We start from the raw sequence: 18,859 nt of genomic DNA on the forward strand, positions 1-18,859 counted from the left end.
TCCTTGTGCGACTTGGACCGATTTTTCACTATGCTCCATGGTCACCTTAAATTAAATTCTAAATTCTCTTTTTTTAAACAGTTTGTAAAATAATGAGTTATTTATCTATAATATTTGTCCCGATTTGTCCCGCTTCTTACTTATCCTCCAAGGCCACTAAGAATTAAATAATAGCCTTTTTTTGTATCACTTTATGACTTGCCCCATGGCCACTTTAAATAAAGTTCTAAATACTCTTTTTTTTTTAAAAAAGTAAGTGCATTATTGAGTTATCTTCCAATGCCAGTTTAAATGAAACCTTGTTATTTGTGGTCTTAGCTCTATTGGCCTGCCATAAGCATACAGCTTGTTGCTGAAACTCATTTCGGAATTAAGTTGCGATTTTCTGTCAGTCTTTTAGCCGCATTGGGCCTCCATTGTCGCTTCTTTACCCAGTCGCATTAATCCTTTATTGTCACTTAAGATTGTCAAACCCAGAGCAATTACTTTTTAGAATTGCTTCTACACACCTCTTTCGCAATATTCCTTTTAGTCGCATTGGTCCTCCATTGTAACTTTATTTTTGGCTAGTTTTTCGCTCAATAATCTATGCCTCCACATGCCTCTTACCAAAAGTGGTTGTATAAATCGAATGTAGTAGTCATTATGCCCTCGTGAAGCGTGTAAATGTACAACAATAAGAGATGGCAGCGAAACGAAATGTAACAATTCATGCGCAATGAAAATGTGGCCATGTTATGACAACGACAGCCGCAGCAACAACAACATCAGCAATAAAGGCAACAATAACAACAACAACAACAATAATAATAACAGCAGCAGAAACAACAACAACTGAAATGCGTATTGGTCATAAAATAGCAACATCAATGCAACGCATTCATTTGTATACACAACTCTGGTCCGGAATACAGCGCTATTAATAATAAATGTAGCACTGGTTACACTCACACGCACACACACATGCACTCACACACACAGAGAGAGTCAGTGACATACAGAAGCAGTCAAATGAACTTTGCAAACCGAAATTCCCAACAATAGCAAAAACAACAAGCTACCAACGAGTCATAACCCATAAAGCCCAACAGCTACAATGGGTGGGTTTGTTGTTGTTGCTTTTGTAGTAGTCACACATGCACACACACATACACACATAAAGCATTGTAAAGACCATCCACACACACACAGCAACAACAACAACAAGAATTGAGTATGCAAGTGCCATAATAATAATAAATGCTATAATCCCTGAAATCGTTTGCGCCTCTGCGAACACCTCCTGAACGCGCCCATTCTTCTCACCAATCCAGTGTATGTATTTTTTATTTTCAATTTTCATTGTTTCGTCTCCAGCAACAACGACAACAACAACAACAACAACAACAACAATCGGCGCGTCAAGTGAATTAAGCGATTTTTAAAGCTTTACGCTAAATGAAATTTGAATTGCCGTTCAACGAACACACGAAATACACGAAAGTGTTCACTTGTGTGTGCAAATTAAATTACGCAAATCAAATAAATGTAAAAAAAACACATGCAACAAAAAAACCACAAAACAAATGTATAAAATGTATGGGAAATAAAAGTAAACCTGCAAATGAAAACTGCTGTGAAAAACTAAACCAACAGAAATATAAATAAAATAAGAGGAAGTCGCGTAATTAAACGAATATATATAAAGTCTATATTCTCTCAACGCGTGTGTATGTGTGCGTGTCTGTGTATTTAACTAATTCTAATTAAACGCACAAATTGCACTGTACAAAATGTTTATAATCACGGTAATTAAACTTTTGCTAATTGCGCTCAACATATTTCCAAGCCGTTTTACAAATCGACGGATTATGTTTCTCATCTATATGACGAATCTAGTGACACACGGTAAGTGCTTGAAATTGATTTCAAAACTTTAACTGGCTTGTAAAAAAATCAAATAATGAGCAGTTTACAAATAGAAGGACCATAAGCAGACTTTCCTTAAAAGCTTTAACTTGTTGCGAATTGCAAGCGTGAAGATTGCATGACAAGCAAAGCTTAGATCTGAGATTTGTTATTGGTAGAGTTTTAAGTCACAAACTGCTTGCATTTTTGTAGGTTCTTATATTATTTTCATTCAAGAATAATCTAGGTTCATTTATTTTTAAATTTCCCTAATTATGTAAATGAATATATTTAAGTCACTTTTATTTTAAAGCACAGCTGGAAAATATTGCCCCAACCTATCCAATTATTTTATCAATTTTAAATTCGCTTAGATTTCAACGAAGGGCTGCACGCTTTTTGAACAAATCATTCCGGACAGTGAAAGGTGTTGGGTGTCGAAACTGTCGACTCGGAGTCGGAGTCGAGTCGAGTCGAGTCGAGTAGTCATAATTTAATTAGTAAACTGAGACCTCAAATTGCCCGAGACGACGATGGCATCAAGCGGCTGGCTTGCATTCAATTTCAATGCCAGGTCCGTGTCCGTGCCCATGTTCGTGTTCGTGTTCGGGTTCGTGTTGCTCACATGTGCCAGGTGCAATGTTGGCATGCGGGCCGCCAACTGCGTGTTGCAGATAACAAGGTCCGCTCCAACAGCACAGCCCTGTTGCGGGTTGCTGTGGCAATAGGGGCACATCGTGGCAGGCATCCACTTGCCGTGCTTAACAGTCTGGCTGGTGTTTTGCTTTTGTGCGCATTTTCCGTGGCAAAAAAAAAACAGCACACGAAATGAATGCATAGAAAAACAAAAGTGCCATCACAACAGCAAGGATGTCCGCAATGCCTCAACAGGCTGCGGTAGCCGCTACGGACTACCGACTACGTGCCGACTACAGCTCCGGCTCCCGGCTCCCGGCTAGATAAAAAAACGAAACACGAACAAAAAATGAAAGAATAAAAACACACTGCTTTGTTAAATTATTTCATAATGACACTAACGCAGCCGTTGATTATATTTGGCCTGCGGGTCATGGACTTCCGGCAGCAGCTGCTGCTATTGCAGTTGCAGAAACGCGCAGCATCTACATATATTTGCATTGGATTCTATGACTTTGTTATGCAGCTGGCCAAGCTTTATATATAATTAATATGTTTTATTTACGAAACTATCTTGCTAAGGACACTAGCCAAAAATGTGTGCCCCAGAGTTTTACTTTGATTTTTGGGTATCTTTTCCTTACAATATAAACTCTAATTAATTAAAAAGTTTGTTCTTTATATGGAAATTTAATTCACATTTCTAGTTTTTCTTGCCTCTCTTTTTTTACTTTTTTCTGTTAGGGTATGTTTGCCTTCGGTTATTTGCATATCGCAAACCTTATTATTTAGCTGCATCTGCTGCTCATTAGCTAACCGAGTTGTCTATTCCCCTCTTCATTCACAGTTATGATGGATGAGCCCCGCTTTGCACAGCCCATACCAAATGTCACCGTTGCCGTTGGTCGTGATGCCAATCTGCCCTGTGTGGTCGAGCATTTGGGCGGCTACAAGGTGAGTGGGGTATTGGTGGAGAAGGGGCGGCATTTCGGGAGTGTCATAAATCGTGCGTACAATGAACGGCGCGCATCACAATGAAGTTTCAAGCTGGCGACAATGTCTAAAATCAATTTTGTGAATTGCTCTGACGCTGTGTGTCTGAGTGTGTGCATGTGTGTTTTTGTGTGGGTGTGAGCTGAATTGACAGCCAGAAAAAGAGGCAGACATGTGCTGTTCTGTCTATGACAAGTTGTTGGACTGGGCACAATGACAGAGTACGCTGTTGAGTAACTGCTTTCCAGTCTATTCCAATTTTCTATATTTGAATTTATCGGGCAACTGATAATAAAGAAGTCTTCACATCGACTAAATCAACAGTTTGAAAACTTCGGGCACAAAAACTAATAACCCAAACGTCTGGCACCCACGACCACACCAGCAGAGGATGCATTGTGTGAACCCAGCAAAATGACGAGGAAATCACTTATCATTTATCTCAGTTGCGCGCGCTCATAACAAATCACAAATATTTACTCGCCATATCAACTTCATATAAAACGCTGCCCTGTGCCAGCGCTTGCTGCCTGCTGCTTGCTTGTCCTCGTCACTGGACATGCGAGGAGTCCAAGGCGCCAAGTCTCTGTCTCAGGCAGCTTCTTCTATCTGGCTCTTATTGGACTTTCATCAACATTGGTTGCCAAGGAGCGGGCTGCTGCTGCTGAAAACGAGAAACTCATTGCTGTCACTGGGCAGAAAGTAAATTTGAAAAGTTTGCAGCGAGGGCGGCATGGCTGCAAAATCCTTGCCGGGACATGAACTGTCCTTGTGTCACACGCAATGTAAGCAAACGAAGCCAAACTGATGCGGCTAGCACAAAAAAAAAAAACTGTATTAAAAAAGCGGAAACAGCTGTCAAGTTGGCTTTTTTCTTTTTCTAAGCCACACTCATGCGTCACAACAAGGCGTTCATTTATTATAACTACAGCTCTGTGTGTGTGCGTGCGCGTGTGTGTGTGTCAACTTAGCTATGTGTGCAGCACAGTTGAATATCGATTGGCTTGTTCATTGTAGGTGGCCTGGATACACATTGATCGCCAGATGATACTCACCATACATCGCCATGTCATCTCACGCATACCACGCTACAGCATCACCTATGCGGACAACACGTGGCTGCTGCACGTCAATCAGGCGCATCAGGACGATCGCGGCTATTATATGTGCCAGGTCAACACCAATCCCATGATTAGCCAGGTTGGCTATTTGCAGGTGGTGGGTAAGTGCCGCAGTTAAAGCCAACAGCCAAAGCTGTACACTCTACTCATATATATCTCTCCCTCTCATTGCAGTGCCACCCAACATACTGGACATAGAGAGCACCCCATCTTCGGTGGCAGTGCGTGAAAATCAAAATATCAACATGACATGTCGCGCCGACGGATTCCCAACGCCAAAAATCATTTGGCGTCGAGAGGATGGCGAGGAAATTGCCGTAGAGAAAAAGAAAAAAGGTATGCGAGTGTCAAACTTTGATGCGGGTTGCTTTAAGAGTTAGAGAGTTGAAAATTAAATAGAGTTTAATTAGTTCAAATATTGACTATAAAAGATTATTATCCACATGACTTTTTTAAGTACATGCTAAATTTAAAAGCGAGTTATTTCCAATTTTATTTGATAGTCGCTTTGCCAAAGACTTACTTTAAATTAATATTTGCTGTTAGGAGATTAAATTTTATATAAATTCATAAATTAATCTATAAATTGTTGATACATATATTATTAGTTGTACAAGAATTTTTATTAATTTTGTTTTTTTAAGTTTTTCTTCCACTGAAGTTTTGAAGCTGCCCACGCTTAGACACATTTCATTTTGTCGGTTTCTCATTGAAAATTCTCTACGCTCTGCACGTTTATTTCCATGGTGCGGACACTTCCTTCCGGGAAACATCAAAACCAACAACAATAACAGTTCTGGTCTACGATGGCGATATCCTGCCGCTGACCAAAGTGAGCCGCAACGAGATGGGCGCCTATCTGTGCATAGCCACCAACGGAGTGCCGCCCTCTGTCTCGAAGCGCATAATACTGGATGTAGAGTGTAAGTATCCCGCAATATAGATAAACATATAAGTGTGTACAAGCGTCGATTGACTTGAGCGAAATGAAAACTATATAAGTATATATACGCACAATACATGCACATATCGAGGCGGCGGCAGTTTGCGTTGAGCTGGTCACATTATATTGCCGGGGCTGTAGCACGCGCGTGCACTTAACGAGAACGATGACAACGACTCGCAGAGACTCGCGATGGAGTGAGTATCTATGCGGCACATTCATCCATCTATACGGCCATTGAGGCAGTCTGGAGTCGTATATCTGCCGCTCATCAATTTAACTGCACGCTCGCTCGTCGCGCGGCCGTGACAAACGCAGCCAGCGACCTGGCTGGTTCCTGCTAATGCAGGTGATATATGATGGAGTCGAGCCGGGCGTTCATTTAAAGTTGTGCGGCTGTTGCTGTCTGCTGGTTGCTGGTTGCTGCACGCTGTGTGCCAAGTAAACGCTTGTTAATCCTAACGAGTTTCTTCGCGCCACCCCTCCCAACCCACCTCAGGGCTGCCTCAGGCGGCCCACACATTGACAATAATTCACGTCACGTAGCTGCAATAAAGTCACTTGCCGGCATTGCACGTATGACTTTGACGGCATTTTCCTTCATTTCGTTTTTTTTTTTTAACCCACCACCGCCCCCATCTATTTTATTATGAACGTTTTTGTGCGTGGCCCTGTGCTGGGTAGTTAGGGGATGCGCGATCCGCCATGTTTCGAAATACAGGTAGGCGCATTGACGGGAGCGCGTTTAAATTTCCAACAAGCCGTTCGCTGTTTCATTTTCGTGTTTGTATTGTGCACAAAACTGGGGCAAACTATGGTAAATGCGCGGAAAAAAACAGATAGTTGAGCTGGATGGGGGCCTTGACAAAGCTGTGTGTAGATATATTGATAGGGTAGACTTTGTGCAACTAAATTGATAGATATTGAAATTATTTATAATCGCCAATGGCATAGATGCCAAAATTAGACGATTATTTGTGGAGCTTCTCGAAATTTTTGAATAGTAGCAATTTTTGGTATCACAAGAGCAGCAATAAACACACTCGAAGCAGTTCTTAAAACAATTTAGTTTCAAACATGACAACATTTTTATATTAACTAGCCCTATAATGGTACCAAAAATCCACAGCACGTACTTCCTGGAAAACTTTACATCATTTTCTTCATTTCTATTTTTGAAAAGTCAGGCTGGCAACGTGTTGTCTCATTGCCAGGTCTCGTAGAAGTGTTTTTCAGCTTTGTCATTGCACTTTCATTTTAAGCTTGCCAGACAGACGACACACACTCACACTCCTACTCACACATACACACACGGGGAAAATTGAGTAGCAGAAAAGCGAGACAGACACATATTGAACATACGTAATGCTGCAGCTTATGCGTACTTTGGCCAAACGCTTGAAATGCAACGCCACCTTGCCTAACGACATACATGTATATGCATACATACTAACATAGACACACTTGTATACATATTTCTCGGTATTTCCCTCTGGTATCATTCACTTTATCAACATTTCTCTACTTTCTCTGCCCCGCGCTTTATTCAGTCTCGCCAATGATTTGGGTGCCGAATCAACTTGTTGGCGCGCCAGCTGGCACAGATGTAACCATCGATTGCCACACCGAGGCTCATCCCAAGTGAGTTTTTCATTCATTTTAAAATATTTTTCTTTTTTAAATTTCGATATATTGCTATTGCACCTGCAGCTGTTAGCTGATCTGCCTTTGATTTTGAAATGCACTTTGTTTTTCGTATTCTATCAAATATGATGAAAAATGGTTTTTGTTGCTTTTGTACTTTTCAGAGCCATCATCTATTGGGTATACAATTCTGTAATGGTATTGCCAAGCAAGAAATATAAGACCGACTACACAGAGAACTCGTATCGGTAAGTCAAATGAATGAAACTTTAACCCCGAAACACGCCCCTTCAAAATGGTGTTGTTAAATATTTATTATGCATTTGCTCTTGACTACAACATTGGCAGCTGCTGGGTCAGGAGCAAAAACACCAATGCATACTACATTTCAGTGCATATGTTCCCGAAAACGATTTCTCCTTTAAATCACCTGCTACTCATTTCTTGTTTATTTGGCATTTAATTAAAATTTTAGAGCTCATATTAACGCTGTGCATTTCAAGCTTATTTTCGAATTAATTTAAATATCGATATGTGAAACACTTGAAATTTTATTTTCTCTCAAAAACAATGTGGCCTTTAAACAGTTTCTTTCGGTATTTTATTTATTTGCCTTTTGGCTGAAATCTTAATCTTACAATATATATATATATATATATATATATATATATATATATATATATATATATATAAATAACTAAATTCGTAGCTAATCTTTCTGCCGGAAATTAATGGCGATATCGATTTGTGGAACACCTGCCGTTTGCTTTTTTTCATTTCTATATGTTTTCTCGCTCTTACTGCCTATTTTTAAAGCGCCCACATGAAACTGACGATAAGAAACCTACAATATGGCGACTTTGGCAACTATCGATGCATCTCAAAGAATTCTCTTGGGGAAACGGAAGGCTCCATACGTGTTTATGGTAAGTGCATTTGTATTTGTAGCTTAAGTGCACTAGTTGCAGCCAACATATAAGCACATAGACACACACCCACACACATACATACCGAATGCAATATCGAGCGCCCTTTGTGGCACAATTTCGCCAAAAGCTTTTACCTATGTGCCGCTCCAGCGCCCACAAGCAGGCTGAATCCGAGCGGAGTTGAACTGCGGCTCGTCTAGCTCCGATATGTGCACTGTGCTCTGGAGCGTAAAACTAAACGAGCGGCCACCAACGGAGCTGAACTGCGTCTGCTTCTGACTCTGGGCTTGGGTTTACACTCGGACCTGCCAAACAAGCAGTAGCAGCAGCAGCAGACACGTAGATACATTCACCATAAACGTAAACATAAAATAAAGGTGCATTCTGGAATTGTTTGACTTTGTATCGTGCACGCTGCAAAAACTCGTAGACCCGTTGAGCCTGGGAGCCTGGGTTACCTGCCTATGCGGGGTCTCACGTATCGTCTGTGTTTCTTTATATTTAGAGACTTTTATTTATTTATTTATTTTTGTATGCACTACAGAGCTGTAGCTGCGTTCGGGAATGAATGAATAAAGAAAAGGTCGCTGATGTTTTGATTGGGTCTGAGAAGGTCGTAGCCTGATGATGTCGTTTATACCCTTCTAAAGGGTATTACAATTGTTTCGTTAAATGTGTAGAAGGAGACAAGTACGACGCCTAAAGTATATATATTGTAGAGTCTTGTCCATTCGATGGTCGGTCTTTTAGTTTTTTGTATTTATTCTATTCTCGCATATCTGCAAAATCGTAGGCCAAATGTTTGAAGGGTATTAAACCTTAGTCATGTACAACATATCTTTACTTTCTCGAATATTCTTTCATTTTTGGTAATTGTTTGTAAGAGAAAAGCAAAATAATATTCTTGAGCTATCCTCGGAGCTGTCTAAGCCATCTATGTGACACAGTCATAAAAGCGTCTATGTTCGGATAATAAATGGGTCCAGTAATATCTTAGCAAAATGTGAAAGCAGTTAGATACCCATTAAAGTAGTTGTGTTGACTTTTTATAGCTGCATTTTGTGTTAAAATAGACAATATTCTTCTAATATTATCTTAACAGCCCAGTTCTAATACTATAAGATTTTTCTGAGAGATCAAGAGTGCATTTCCATTATTTATTTATTTAAAAAAAAAATATATGTAAAATTTAATTATAAATCCAATTAAATTGAATACATTTTCGCAACATCATGTTGACCCACATTTTATATATAATGTAGCTTATCAAGGCTTTATATGTATATGCATATGCTTTTAATTTATTTTCCTTAAGCTGCCTGCAACTTGAACGATTGAGTTCAAAAAGGAAATGGTGTGACCTTTCCACTGGCACCACTTGACACACAAAACCACAACGCAGCTGGCGTTTATTTTACGCAAATACACTTTATATATGCATATTTTGCACACACACACACATACGCAGAGAGACACACACACAGACAGGCGCACACAGGGACTGAAATTAAAAACTCATTTGGTTGATTTTATCATAATTAATTATGCGATGCTATTCGATTCCATTTTGTTTTACAGAGATACCTTTGCCATCAACACCATCCAAACAAGTAACACACACCACCGTCGAGTCCAGGGAGAGTAAGTATAGTATCAGACGAGCTGATGTTAGCGATATGTCTATGGGTGGAGTGGGGCCAGGGCCACGGCTGGAGCTAGAGCTGGAGCTGGAACCGGGGCTGGGGATAGATGCTCACTTTTGTGCTTAACACATCCCGTGGAGCGTCGAGAGCGACGAGCGTTGCATAAACTGTGAAAGTCACACCGGCAAACCGACACTTACTCAGATCCACACCCACCCACACACACACTATAAAACGCAAACACCCGCACTCATACTCACAGAAAAGGATACAGGATACGGCGAGCCACAAACAAAACTGCGAAAGTAGCAGCTAAGCCAGACAGAGCCACACATACCAACGCTGCCAAACACACACACACACACACTCAGTGGCACACTCAAGAGAGTGTTGTGGGGGCGGCGACACGCCCAGAGAAAGAGATAAAGTAAAGCAAAGCACTTTTGACTATTTCAACGTGGGGCTTTCGAAACTCAAGTCGAGCAGAAAAGTACACACACTTTCAAGTTCTGTGTGTTCCGCCGGCTGTGCAAGTCCAGGGCAAAGCAATATGCTGCGGATTATGCTGCTAGGGATTTTCGGGGGCATTAGGTTGGAAACACATTTGAAACACTGCCGCGCTGCAAAAAACAACAACAACAACTCTTGAGAAAGGACCAAACATATTTTATTTAAAGTGACTGGCGCGGCGGCGACTTCCACTGCAACGGAACGTAATCCTTGCCAGGCAACAAAGGATGTGTTATATCTATATATGCAGGAGCGTATATATATGTGTGTTTGTGTTTGTGCTGGTGTTTGTGCGCGTGGTAAATTTTTGTATCGTAGCCAAGTGGCTGCCACAAGATTTCCACACAATTTAACTTGAAAACCATGTCAGCAAAGGTTGAACAAGCTGTATGTGTGTGCGGACGTGTGTGTCTGCGTGTGTGCATGTATGTGTGTGGGGCAAGCTTTCTTCTTATTGAGTTATTAGCCATACTATAAACAAGCGAAGCGTGCTAATTTTAGTTTCTTTCACCATCCCCATACTTTCGCACTCTTCTAGGCAATATTATACCAACTTTACGCAACGATTCAACGAAATCGCTACAAACGGATGTTTACGCCATGAAAAACGATTTGTATGCTGGCAGTGGCTCATCGTCGGCGGGCTCCAGCTCATCCGCGGCCTCGTCCTCATCGATGCAAACATCCTTGCTGCCCGGTGGCGCCCCCGGCAATAGCCTGTCAGCGCTAAGCGGCGGCAGCAAGGGCTCCCTGGCGATAGGCAAGAGCATGTTCTACACGGAACGTCCACCGAACGAGTACGCAAGCTCCACCGGTAAGTTTGTCTGCTTCTATAAATCTATAACTAACTTGTGATAACTCAACCCATCTACTTATATATAATATTTATATATCTTTTGCCTATTTGTGCTGCAAATAGCTGGAGCTTTGCATAGGCTGTGTTGGCTGGGCGTAGGATTAGTTCTGCTGTTTGCTGCGCTTTGAAATCAATAATTTGAGTTAAACTAAAAACATAATAAAAAATGGCATTTGTAAAATGCAGCCAAAGGGGGGTGAAAATGGGGTAGCTTTTAGGTGTATTAATTTCACAGCTGAAGCAAACTGAAAACTGAAAACCAAAAATGAATACTAATTATGTTTATAGCTACAATAATAATATAACTAATGAATAGCTCACATTTAATTCAATTTGTTTATGGTAAAATTAAACAAATTTGTTAAATGAATATTGACAATGAAAATAAGCGACAAAAATAATTAAACATTTCTGCTAGCGTGTGTAGCAAACACAAGAAATGCTCATTCTATGTACAATATGAAAACGTATACATTAGAAATACACACACACACACACACACACACAAAGACAAACAGAAGACTAGTGAAGAAAAGTTATTTGTACAATACAAAAATATGCATGTTCGTGAGCATACAAAAAAAAAAAAAACAAAATATATTAAATCCATATAGAAATTTAGTTTATAATAAAATTGTTGAGCTTTTGTTTTTGCATGTGTTCGCATGTGAGTTTCCTAGGGCTTAGCATTTGGTTTTTCTTAAATACACATGCAAAAATATTTAGCCAAAAAGCAAAGCTTTTCCAACGAGCATTATCCTAGACTTAAATAATATTTTTCTTTGGCCAGCTGCTAAGTGAATTGTCCATGGAAATGAATATACACTTGGATTATAAATAATTTAAAATGAAAACAAAAAGGATAATCGTTTAAAAAAGCGTTGCATATTGCATAAAATTGCATATCTTAAGCAAATAACAGAATTTATCATATCCCAAACGTAAACATATGATGAAAATACATATGAAGATTGTGTCTTTTGTTTGTTTTGAGTTCTTAAATAGAGTTTTTAGTAGCTTAAGTCATGCAATACAAATTGCTGCAGTTCATTTATTGGGTTCATCATTAATTGAACATTTATTTACCATTGAAATTTTAGTAAACAAAAGCTTTTAATTTACATATTTAACTTCTATACACTCTTGCATTACATTTATATTTTTGAGCACTTGATTTTTTGTTCAATTTAATTTTCGATTCCGATTCTATGTACTTCATGTCCGGCGCTTTTGCAATATTTCCAAATATAAAAGAAATTGCAATTTCTTAAATGCAGAAATTTCATTGGGCTGCCTGAGGCTGGGCGGCAGCAAGCTGGCTTTACAGTTGTTGCCATGTTTGGTCGTGGCAATAAAACGCCTTAAAAATGTCATTAATTTTTACATTGCACGCCCACCACCCACCTCCTCCCGCCTCGCACTCGGCGCTCCCTGGGCGCCGGGCCACAGCCAGAAAGAAATTGCAATAATAATATTCTGGCAACGTGCACGTGGCCATTGGCTTGATTTTACGTATTCGAGCAAATTGTTGCTTACTGGCTTCGGTGTCCACATCCGTGTTTCTCGTACTCGTTCTCGTCCTCGCAGCGCTTTTGTGCGCTTTCATCATTTTTTAATAAATGCACATGCTAATTATATTATTACTCATACGACCCGTGGCACGACATTGGCCGTAACGCCGAGTGCCGAGCGCCGAACACGCTGAAACGTTGTCTGCGCGAAATACTTGCAATTAATTTCAGCATAAAATTGCGTGGCCTGCGGTCTCCCCGCCCCGCACAATGACACACAGTTAACATGTCCAATTTATTGGTCATAATTCATGCAGACCAATGACGAGGCCCCCAAAGGCAGTCCACAGGCCGCCCCCCAGTCGAAACCAAGCGACTATCGACAGCAAGAAAAATGGTATTAAGGCCAGAAGATATATGGCACATTTGCATATATATATAAATATATGTACAAAAAATGGGCAAGAGCTCTTCTCTGTCTGTGTGTATGTGTGTGCGTGTTTATATGCGCACACACATATATGATATGTTGTTGTGTGTGAGCGGGGTTAAGGGGCAGCCAATTTACTGTATTTATGTCATGTGTGTTGTTGCCGTAACTATATATGGTTTTAATAATTTAAACCGTGTTGCATAAAGTGCGGCATACAGTGCGTGGCAGCTGGCCAAGTGGCAGAGCACACATAGTTAACTGTTAACCGATGTTAACTGCAAAAGGACTCGCTGCAGCGCCTAGATAAATGAGTGTATTCAAAGTAATATATGAATAGTCAACATTGTTGCCGGCACAATGCAACAAAATTAATGCTTTTTATTTTATTTCATATTTTTATTGTATACTTTTCGTCTGCTCATTGTGTGATTGCTATTATTGTTGTTGCTGTGGAGCAAATAAGGACATGCGCATGTTGACTTACATGCATTGTCGCTTCTGCCATTATCTCGAACAATGCAGCTAATTAAGTATTATAAATGCAAACCATAAGGCAGCACGCAGCGCCTGCCCCAAGGACATGCAAGCGCCAATATTGTCAACATGCGCTTTAAATTTGCGCCATATGAAGCTCAACTTTTCTTCAATATATAATTCATTTGCATTTATTGCTTATGATTTATAAGCAGGCATTCATTTTGTCATTTCTCATTTTTTGCATTTCATTTAACATTAATTTGGTTCATTTAACATTAACTTGATCTGCGGCTTTTGTTTTTTCTTTCCGTCTTACTCAACAAATATGTAAATAAAAAAGTTCGTTTCATATAAAACTAAATTATTATATATATACATATATAAGCCGCTGTACACTAAATTGCCTTTTTATGTAAATAGCTAATAACAATTATAAATAATTATTGCCACAATAAAATTCAATAACACAGCGCAATATAATTAAACAAAAAAAAAACGTATTCCATTTCAAAATGCATAAATAATAACTAGTTTTGAAAACAAAAGCTGCAGAAAGTTTAAAGTAAAGAATATAAAAAAAAGAAAAACTCGCAGTGCTCGTATTTAAGCCGGTTTAACTATAAATAATTGATATAAATATTAAGTGAAAATAATGATATTGAAAATAATTGTAATAAATTATAATATGCATATACATATATTCATAAATATATATATATATAAATAATTATGTTGTTTGTTGCCTGTATTTAAGATTTAAGATGAAATATCAAATCAATAATAGTATTCTAAATGTCGCAGGCTTTTGCAACGGAAAATTTCCTAATCATACAGAAAGCTGCAAAAAATATGAACTAATTATTTGTGCTAAGTAATTGGTTTAACGAAGCGGCTGAGACACATAAACAATAACTATATAAAAATGCATTAGGTCCCATTTCAACTTATGGAAATTGATTTGTTAAGCAAACAATTTAAAGTAATTTATAAAATTAAAATTTTATCATAATTTATTTCGCAGCAGCAGAAAAGTATGCAACAAACATTGTTTTTTGAATTTGCTTTACAATTTAATCCTTAATTAAATGTCATTATTTAATTATTGTTTGCCAGCCGCTCAGTTAAAAAGCTAAGCTATTGTAATATAAACAAATTAACTACAAAGAAAAGAAAAAAACATAAATAATAGCAAACACACAAAATATGTATTTAAGATTGAGACTAATTGTAAGCAGTTATTACGCGAAAATAAGCATAATAAAACTTAGGTTGATTGATACCAAAGCAAAGGGGCGAGTAAACGGGAAAAGCAAAGCAGAAAAACCAAAACAAAAAAACAAAATGCGAACAAAATGGAGAACAAAGTAACGAACATAAATAACTGTTGTTTTATTCAGCAATTTGCATCTAATTCAGCGCTCAATTACATGCGTCGACGTCGACGCCGGCGTCGCTGTCAGCGTCGACGTCAGCGTCGCATTTATGCAAATACCTTTGGCTTTGGCTTTTCGGCGGCTTTACGGTGGGGTTTTGACATTTGGCTCTTGCCGGCTTTTAGGCCAAAAACGTTAATGAGCGCGTTTATTTTACAGCAGAGCAACAACTGCATGAAAGTGTGTGTATGAGTGTGTGGCTAAGTGTGTGTGTGGTTGCTAATTGTTTGCGACATGCAAACAAGTTTAACACAAAATATGCTAAACATTTGCGAAGCAAAGAAAACTGTTTAATAATTTAATGTTATTTGCATAGATTTGAGCTGACGCGTTGACGTTGCCCAATTAAGCTCGACACGCAGCACACTAAAGCGCCAAGCCAGCCAAACCACCCACACCACGCACCACTTCAGCAGCAAGCGCATAATTTGTTTGTTTTCATGATGGCCAGACGAACTTTTTGGCGACAAAACGTTTCACTCGGCACGCACACGCTGCGTATACGCAATGTGCTACAACAGCAGCAGGCTGCCTGACAGGCAGGCAAGCGGGCGGGCAGACAGCTTAAAGCCGTGCGCTTCAATTTGGTTAACAACTTTTGCCACAAGCATGTAAACCACTTGGGCGCACTAACATTATCATAATTATAACATATATAGACAGACACAGGACGGAGAGAGAGAAACAGACATACAGCGGGGCGGACGGACACCTTTTGGTTATCTCGTGGTTGACGCTGGCGCCACTTGAGCAACTTTTCAAAAGTCATTTAAATTATGCGCACAAAAGCGCGAAAATGATGCCACAACGTGAATTCAGGCGCCACTTACAGCCAGCACACACACACACACACACAGAGAGAGAAAGCGTGGAAACACAAGCGGAAACCACATTTGTCGGCAAAGTTTTGCCTACAGCCGCTTCAGCATAGCGAAAATAGTTGAGTGCAAAGCGTGCGCACACTTAAGATAAGCTTCAAGCGCAAAACTTTCATCTTACAAATTCGCGCAGCACCCAACCAACCCGTCGCACACTCTGCTTTCACCTACCCCCCCACCAAACGCATTCAACAAATTAATTCTGCGCCCATGTCTGTCTGCCCCACTGTCGCCATGTCTGTTTGTCCCTGCTGCCATTCGTGCCGCTTTTGCAGCTGCAGGAAATATGTTTAATTTCATTTAAATGTAGTAAGTGCAACACTTTGGTTAGCTTTTGCCACGGCATGGCGTCTGCTTCTGGATAGCTGCTGCATGCAGCCGGGGAATGGGGGTTGGCGCTTCTGGCTTACATTCATGCGGGGCTGCTGCTGCTCGCTTCGCTTCGTGGCGCTGAGCAAATGCAATGTTAAAATTCTGTGTGTGTTCTTTGCCAGATTTTACACATTTATTTGTGTAAATGAGTTACAGCTCAAAGGATGCATTTGGGTTTGGTTTTTGGTTAATGAGTGCGAATGGCATAAGCAGCTGCTTTGATCAAGCAGCTTTTTATATCATCCAACGGCAATATATAATTTTTTACCCAAATTTAGCTAAACAAACTCTAAAACTGTCTTACTATCCAAATATATATATCCATTCTCCTCTTCAGCTTAAAATATAAAATAGCAAAAGACAAAAAGACTTGCAGGATCCGTTATGTCAATTGCTTTTAAATCAAATCAAATCCGCCAAGAGCCAAAAGTCTGTTACAACTATCAAATAGGTCAAACCCCAACAGCTATTACCTAAACAATTAAATTCAAACGGTTGGATATTAGTTTTATGCACTTGAAATTTAATTTGATGTACATTTTGTTTGAATTTTTTAAATGGAGTTTTAAGCACTTGAAATTTAATTAAAATTCATTTTGCACTCAACTTTGCCAATGCCAACAACATCATTATGAACATTCTATAAACCAAAATAAACTTATAAAAATGTTTGCAGCCCGAAGGGATTTGCGAAACTTTGTGTGCATTTTTTAAACAGACGACGCAAATTGCAGCAAAACATGTCGAGCAGTTAAATTGTTGTTGTTATTATTGCCACATGCAGCATGCAGCATGCAGCACTACTTACATGTATTTTGCATACTATGTTGCCATTGCTGTTGTTGTTGTTGTTGTTGTTGTTGCACTTCGCCCTGTCAACGCCATAGAGTTTGTTGCCTTTATTTGTCGAAACTCATCTGTCAGTTTTACATAGTGCTCCCCAGAGAAATTTTATGTTTGTTACATAAAAATTACATAGCGCATTGTTCGCTAGCGGACTTTGATGGCGAATGACTGCCCCACACACACTCAAGCTAAATTACGAGTGCAAAGTGTGTGTGTGTGTGTTTGAGGGTGTGTTGAGTGTTTCTATGTTTTTGGCATTTGTTAAAAACCAACGCAGCAGCTGCAAGTCACCGCAGGGACTCATTGATGTGACTGTGACAACAGCCGAGCTGAAGCTATGCTGTCATTTTGAGGGGTGGGCGCTGCAAATATCTCATTTGCAACTTTATGCGGTCACTCGCTGAAATGCCACAAAACATCATTTAAATAGAGATACTTAAATAACTCGAAACGGGCAACCAGAGCGGGTATCTTTGGTATATCGAAGATACATATACATATATAAATACATATCATACATATCTTCGGCACGCGAAGATTTTAAACATTTTGCTTTAAAATGCTTGCTTGTTTTCCCCTCTCAATTGTCATATGACATCAGATTTTGCTTAAAACACTTTTGGATGCTAAAATCTTTTCAAAAACCTTATTTTCGGCTAATCATTCCTGTGACAACAATATGATCCAGCCGGACATTGCAATATCGACTCGGCTGTAAATATCGAACAATAATAATGATAAATTTAGTATATAGGTACTTTGTGGGGCTAATACATTTTCTTGTTCAAAGTGATTATAGCTCCATCCAAATGTGTAAAGATAGATGGATAGTAGTATAAGATAGAAGTATAACACAGATGCTGATTACTAGATGTATAGGGAATTATCGTTATGATATTATGATGTTCAATTTAAAATAATAATTAAAGTCATGGAATTTTTGAAAAACTATCCTGAAAAATTAATTTTCTTCTTAACCACCGCAGCTATCAAGTGAATTTTATGGATAGCTTTCGTGCGGGTCTCGCTGTTTGCCACATTTTTGCCGTCGCGCATATTTGTTTGACTTTATTTTTTAATTTTCACAACTTTTGACAGCTTTGCAGTTGGTCACGTACAGGGGTGTCTGGACGTCTCCCAACGCACATTGGCTATGCCCGGCGTGTGTGTGTGCGTGTATAGATGGCCATTGGGCAGCTTTTGGCAAGCATCTGCGTTTGACGCACGTGCAGCTCATCCTTTTTTTTATTCAGTTCTCAAGCCAGCCATCTGTCTGTTTCGTTGCCAATTTTAATCAAGTTTTCTCGCCTCTCTCTCTGTCTCTCTATTTAATTGTCAATTTGGTCGGCGCGTGTCTCTGCCGGCCTGATAAATTATATATCGGTCAAAACAAATACCACAAAGGCAAAAAATAAATAAAATGCAATCACGGACACACTCAAACACGCACAGACACAGGCACACACATTAGACAAATCATCTTGGAACAGTATAAGTCACACACACACACACACACGCACGCACACAAAATGCATTTACGCAATGTGTATGTTTGACTAGAATTTACGAGTAGAAATATATATGCAAACCTTGGTTCGGCTTTTGGACAATTGGTGTGGGTGTCCACTCAGGCGTTCTTATCTTTGCCTTGCAGCCCGGTTCAGTTATCTTTTCTTAATGATTCCATTGTCAAACTCATTGCTCCGGAAATTGTGTACACAATTTAAATATTCAACAGGATATTGCA

The 18,859-nt window shown here is 39.4% G+C and overlaps 1 protein-coding gene across 2 annotated transcripts in view; it reads left to right on the forward strand.

The window, feature by feature from the left end:
* Positions 1–1,740: 1,740 nt before the first annotated feature.
* Positions 1,741–18,859, forward strand: part of LOC115769667 (lachesin) — a 44,576-nt gene continuing 27,457 nt past the window's right edge. Inside the window, exons 1-11 of one of the 2 annotated variants that reach the window (XM_030714579.1) lie at positions 1,741–1,887; positions 3,371–3,477; positions 4,534–4,738; positions 4,812–4,973; positions 5,432–5,560; positions 7,131–7,221; positions 7,389–7,472; positions 8,041–8,150; positions 9,732–9,794; positions 10,845–11,120; positions 11,226–11,434. In XM_030714579.1, coding sequence (XP_030570439.1) covers positions 1,773–1,887; positions 3,371–3,477; positions 4,534–4,738; positions 4,812–4,973; positions 5,432–5,560; positions 7,131–7,221; positions 7,389–7,472; positions 8,041–8,150; positions 9,732–9,794; positions 10,845–11,120; positions 11,226–11,290 — 1,407 coding nt within the window. In that variant the 5' untranslated portion in view covers positions 1,741–1,772 and the 3' untranslated portion in view covers positions 11,291–11,434. Of the gene's footprint in view, positions 1,888–3,370; positions 3,478–4,533; positions 4,739–4,811; positions 4,974–5,431; positions 5,561–7,130; positions 7,222–7,388; positions 7,473–8,040; positions 8,151–9,731; positions 9,795–10,844; positions 11,121–11,225; positions 11,435–18,859 lie in introns of those variants that run through there. The other variant, XM_030714580.1, reaches the window with a different exon arrangement.

This window comes from Drosophila novamexicana, unplaced genomic scaffold (assembly GCF_003285875.2).
Source record: "Drosophila novamexicana strain 15010-1031.04,08,12 unplaced genomic scaffold, DnovRS2.1 tig00004554-arrow-pilon, whole genome shotgun sequence".
Lineage (NCBI taxonomy): Eukaryota > Metazoa > Arthropoda > Insecta > Diptera > Drosophilidae > Drosophila > Drosophila novamexicana.